At 42.2% G+C, this 6000-nt stretch overlaps 1 protein-coding gene across 1 annotated transcript in view; it reads right to left on the bottom strand.

The window, feature by feature from the left end:
- Positions 1–6000, bottom strand: part of Rad54b (RAD54 homolog B) — a 63735-nt gene that overhangs the window by 13840 nt on the left and 43895 nt on the right. Inside the window, exons 8-9 of the mRNA XM_005362397.2 lie at positions 5434–5641; positions 2389–2528 (exon numbers count right to left, since the gene is read on the bottom strand). Coding sequence (XP_005362454.1) covers positions 2389–2528; positions 5434–5641 — 348 coding nt within the window. The remainder of the gene's footprint in view (positions 1–2388; positions 2529–5433; positions 5642–6000) is intronic.

Below are 6000 nucleotides of genomic sequence, written 5' to 3'. Positions count from 1 at the left end.
ACCTAGGCAGTTTGGATGCTCACCTTACTAGACCTGGATGGAGGTGGGGGTTCCTTGGACTTCCCACAGGGCAGGGAACCCTGATTGCTCTTCAGCCTGAAGAGGGAGGGGGACTTGATTGGGGGAGGGGGAGGGAAATGGGAGGCGGTGGCGGGAAGGAGGCAGAAATCTTTAATAAATAAATAACAAAAAAAAATCATCAGCAAGGCTCAGGGAACTTCTCACAAGACCAGGGAGAAAGACTATCAGCTTGAGGTGGGGACAGCAGAGCGAGCCAGTGTCTTCTGGGCCTGACAGGGCCACCGCACCCATGGACTCCACGGGCTCACAGCAGCCGGGCTGCCGAGAACATGTAAGGGCTGCGCTCATGGTCTGCGGGGGGGACCCAAGCCCCAGCTGGGCTGCAGAGAACACAGAAGGGCTGCACTCATGAACTCAGAGGAGGGCATGGGGCCATCAATCCACAAGGGATTGACAGGGCTACAGTGTGTAGTGATATGAATGAAATACACTGTATGCAGGTATGAAATTCTGAAAGAATAAATGAATTTAATTTACTAGCACAGGAGACTGTTGAAACTTTCAAAATCATTATACACTGTTCATTACATAAATGTATATTTTAAGTCAAAACATAATATTAATAAAATATATGCTTAAATTCTTTTTTTTTTTTTAAGAGACGGGGTCTCGCTATGTTGTCCAGGCTGGAGTGCAGTGGCTATTCACAGGCGCAATCCCACTACTGATCAACACGGGAGTTTTGACCTGCTCCGTTTCTGACCTGGGCCGGTTCACCCCTCCTTAGGCAACCTGGTGGTCCCCCGCTCCCAGGAGGTCACCATATTGATGCCGAACTTAGTGTGGACACCCGATCGGCATAGCGCACTACAGCCCTGAACTCCTAGACTCAAGCGATCCTCCTGTCTCAGCCTCCCGAGTAGCTCCCGGCTTAAATTCTCTATAGAATCCTTTGAGCATACAAAAACTTGACAGAGAAGTTTAAACATATCCTTCATATAAATATTTATTCCCATATATAAATACTCTCCTTACATTTTAAGAGTTTAAATTTTGTTACAAATGTAATAAAGCTTTTAAAGAAAAGATAGAAACTATAGCTCTATACAGAACTATCAGAAACCTAAAGTCTATTTTAATCAAGCAGAAACAGCTACTTAGAGCTGGTAAGATAGCTCAGCAGGTACAGAACACTGACTCGTGTATAATCCCGGGAACCCGTCGTCCTTGTGCACACACGTGCTGTAGCATGCATGCTGCACACAACACAGGAAAACCTCAAGCTACTGGAATGAAGCTTGTTGCAAAGAGGGAAGATTCGTTCTGGCTCATCTTGGATCCTCCAGTGTGCACCTCTCAGCCTTTGATCTACTTGCAGTGTTTAAAGTGTGTGTTATATTAGGCTGGGTGTGGTGGCACTTGCCTTTGATCCCAGCACTTAATAGACCCAGCAGATGGACAGCCTGGTCTAGACAGTGAATTCCAGGCCAGTCTGGCCTAGATAAAAAAATCCTGTCTCAAAAACAAAATCATTAGGTCAATAAGTAACTAACACTATTCTTATATACTATACCATGAACATTTTCCATGCAATTATTAAATATTCACATAAGTCATTATTTTACACTAATTCTGAATTGTGTAAAATGCTTAATAAAATATATGCTGACAGATTACCTTTATAATTTAACTTCTCTAGAACAAGATGTAGCACTGGAGATGCTGATCAATTTTTAGACTGCTTCCTAGCATATAAGAAGCCCTCGGTTTGATCCACTTCACATCAGATAAAACTGTGTTTGGTAGATCAGGTCAAAGTCAGGAGACTTTCACCAAAAACACACAAACAATAAACAAAGTAGGCTTTAGTGTTGTGCATTGGATGAGGTGGGGTGAGGAGCACTGGGGTGTAGTGTTTTGGACATAGGATCTCACAATGTAGCCCTGGCTATCCTGGATTCACTATGTGGACCAGGATTGCCTCAAACTTACAGCAATCCTCCTGCCTCTGCCTCCCTGAGTGCTGGGATTAAAGGCATGCGCCACTACATCTGGCAGAATGTGGGGGGAGAGAGAGAGAGAGTGTGTGTATATGCACTCACATGTGTGTCTTAAATACAGTCATACTTTGTAGCCCAGACTGTCCTAGATTCCAGAAGTCCCGCCTCAGCACCTAGGATACTTTTTAATAATCAATGTTTTCTTTACAATTTTAGTGATGCTCTCTTTAATAATACACAGAACAGTGGTATTGATTATTACTAGAAGTACCTTAGATTTAATAAAATACGGTATGTAAGTGAATACCAAAATTATGATTCTTCCAGAAATACTGCATTTTAAAAAAATCATTAAAGTGAATCATACCTTGGAAGAAGAGGGCTCTCTGGACATAATGATGGGCTCCTCATATATTTTCCTGTAGGACGACAAGGAGCCTAATATTCCTGGATTAACAAAGTCCACTAATGCAAAGAACTCTTGCAAGTCATTCTGCACGGGGGTACCTAGGGAGAGGAAAAGTGGGGAGAGGTTAGCGTTGTCTTATATCACAGGTTTCTGAAGAAATTCGTGCCTTCTTCCCTGACAGCAGTAAATATAAACAAACACCCTAAAACTCAGGAAGAACAGCAAAATCAAAGCTTCAAATATCAATAGTCGTGTGAATTTTTACACGTAGTTTTAGCAGAGTGTCTGGGGACAGGCTGTGGAGTCTGGCTGCTGGTGTTTTGAACCCACCTTCCCCTTGAGCACCCTGAACAGGATGTTTACAAATTCATCACCTGGAGGGACGGGGAGTTGATTGGAGGAGGGGGAGGGAAATGGGAGGCGGTGGCGGGGAGGAGGCAGAAATCTTTAATAAATAAATAAATAAATTTTTAAAAAAAGAAAAGGCAAATACACAAAAAAAAGAAAGAAAGAAAAGAATTTGTTATAGAAAAAACCTGCAGTTTCTTAATTAAATTTCCCTTTATTTTGACTACTCCTAGAAATTTAAAGAAAGTTCATGTGGATTTTTAAACCTAAAGGTAAACATATTTACAGGACTTAGTGATACTTTTTTGCTGCATGGTTTTAGGACACTCATTTTTCCCAAAACAGTAATATATTTCAAGTTATTATCTGTGTCTGTATGTAAAAGTTTTAAAAATCTACAGTAAAACATCTAGGATAATTATTTTATAGAATTATAAATTATATATTTAAATTTATATGTTGTATTTTTTATAATATTATAAATGATAATGTTATAATATTAACATCAGGGCCACTTAGGCATTTTTCAAAAGTGCTCATGTAATGGTTGGCAGAACTCAAACTATTTATAAATACCCAATGTTCTGATTCTTTGAGATTAAAACATTATATAATCAAATCTTTATACTTTCCTCAATTAGATCTTCTCTGTACCTAATACATAGACATATATTGTTAAAAGATGGCTGAATTTTGAAGAAAATCTGCTTTAATTATCTCAATCTTTTTATTAAATATGGCTTTGTGAAGCAGCACAAAAAAAAAAATTCATCATCTGGCTAAGGGTCAGAGCAGTCAACTCACATAAACACCTAAGTACTGGCGGCTAGTCTTGACAACTCTGGTTGACCTAGAACTCAGTGTGTAGAGAAGGCTGGCCTTGAATTCAGGAGCCATCCTAACTCTCTTCCAAACGCTTGGGGTCATGGGAACCCAGTGTCACCCCCTAGCTCAAAGTCACTTTTACAGCATAGTTTTAAATATCACCACTAGTAATGGCTAATACTAGCCCAAGAACCGAATTGTTTAAAAATGTGTTACCCCAACTTGCTACAAAAAGGAGGCGGAGTTGGCCCTTCTCTGTTGCTATGGGATACTTACATCTGTGCGAAGACTTAGAAAAGGAACAAGCGGCTATTTATAGTCCTCCCCTCTTCCAGTTACAGCTTCACAGGGGCTCTGGCATGCATGAAGGACACACGGAGGACAAGATCACACAGACGTCACACCCACAGTTCATTCCAGAAGCATCCGATCCAGTAGGGAATGTGGGGCAGAGGGATGGCTCTTTCAGAGAACCTGGATTCAGTCCCCAGCACCGTGGCAGCTCCCAGCCAACAGGAACTTCAGTTACAGGACATTGACACCCCCTCCTGGCTTCCACGTCCACATGCACACACAGCATACATTCACAGAGATATACACATACATGGAAATAAAAATTTTTAAGCGTAAAATGCTAGGGAGTGGAACCTTGAGCAGAAAATGGAGAGACTGGTAAGCACTATTAGAAGTGGATAAAACTTCCTCCTTCTCCTGCCAGAACGGAGACTGAAGAATGGCGACATGAAAAGCCAGTATGAGAGGGAAGTTACATTGGGAAACTCAGACTTACCAGACTTTAAGTTAGGCCTTAAGCTAAAAGCAGAAGACGGAAGGAGACTTTTGTATTATGCATGATCTGCCCACCTTTCCAACACACTAGGCTGGAAGTGCTGCCCGGCACCAAGCTATGCACTGCAGCACACACAAAACATAGCTGGAAGGGACGCGAAAAGCTCACCACACGACAGGCAGTCCCGGTTACACAACTCTGCGACATGAATGCCAGCACATCCCTGTTTCACTGTGGGAACCCACAGAGTGGACTAAAGGTCAGAGAGTTCAGAACTACTCTTGCTCCCTCAAGTTATGACAGGAGGTTTGACTGCCAGGATACTTTGACCCAGGCTGTGGTTGCGTGATGCTCTGGGCACTGAGAAGGTGACTACTTTGTTCTTTGTGTCTTGGTGAAGTCTTTTGCCTTCCCCTCCTTTCTGGATTGGGGTATGTAAAGCCTGTGAGAAATAAACACAGGAGAATCTGAGTGTTTACTGGATGCCTCACGACTATATTAGCATCTCTCGTCTCTTTCTCAACCCTCACGCTTCCCTCACGCTTCCCTCACACGGACAAGTAAGCTGGCAGGACCTGGTGGTATCTTGAATTTTGCATGCAAATGGATGGAATCAGAAAACACTATCCTGAGTGAGGTAACCCAGACCCAAAAAACCGAATATGGCATGTACTCACTCATTAGTGGACTCTAGCCATAAACAAAGAGCATCGAGCCTATAGTTCATGATCCTAGAGAAACTAAGTAATAAGGGGAACCCAAAGAAAAACATATATAGACCCACCTGGACTGGGAGTGAACAAGCATGGGAACAACCTACATTCTTTACTATGCCACCACTAAATTTATTCTTCAAAGGGTCCAGAAACAAGGCTGCAGAACTTGCACAGGGACTGAAGATTCAGGTCAATTAAATTAACACAGGCCTACTCGTATGAATTCCCCCAACACCACTTCTTTTTATGTCAAGGATCAGATTACAAACGGCAAAGGTTCAATAGCCAAAACCCCATCACGTCTTCCCCAGAGTGACTACCAACCAGTCAGGATCACTCTCTTCTCACAAGGGAGGCTGAAGAGGGCTGCAGCTGTCTTAATGCTGCTGTTCTTCAAACGATGCCCCTCATCACAGATCAGAAGGTCAAATCTTACAGTCTTAATTAGATCTAGGGAACGAAGTAACATTTCATAACTGATGACAAGAACAGAATAAAATGTGGAATTGATGAATTCCTCGACTTTATGATCCTAAAGAGAGAAAAATAATATTTAATAAACCATAAAGAGAAACTATGAAATCAAATCTAAGCAGCATATTTGCCAAACAGTAACCAAAGACAGAATCCATTAGCTCATTCTGTCTTTTCCCACTGGGCTATACCAAGATGGTTTCAACAACAGGCAGTCCCAGACGCTGACTCTACAAAGTCATTTGTTTCTTTTCCTCCTTCTGAGGAAGGAGGTTTTCTCCCCCATAATTCCTTTAGATCCCACCAGCAAGGGACCTGACTGATGAACATCCTAAGTCAAAGGATCAAAACTACCCGTGAGCAAAAGAACCTCCTTGGCACCAACAAAGCCCCACATAGCTGGCCCTAATGTAACAG

The sequence above is a fragment of the Microtus ochrogaster genome, linkage group LG5 (genome assembly GCF_000317375.1).
Source record: "Microtus ochrogaster isolate Prairie Vole_2 linkage group LG5, MicOch1.0, whole genome shotgun sequence".
NCBI classification, from domain to species: Eukaryota; Metazoa; Chordata; class Mammalia; order Rodentia; family Cricetidae; genus Microtus; species Microtus ochrogaster.
This window is presented reverse-complemented; position numbering and strand designations above follow the sequence as displayed.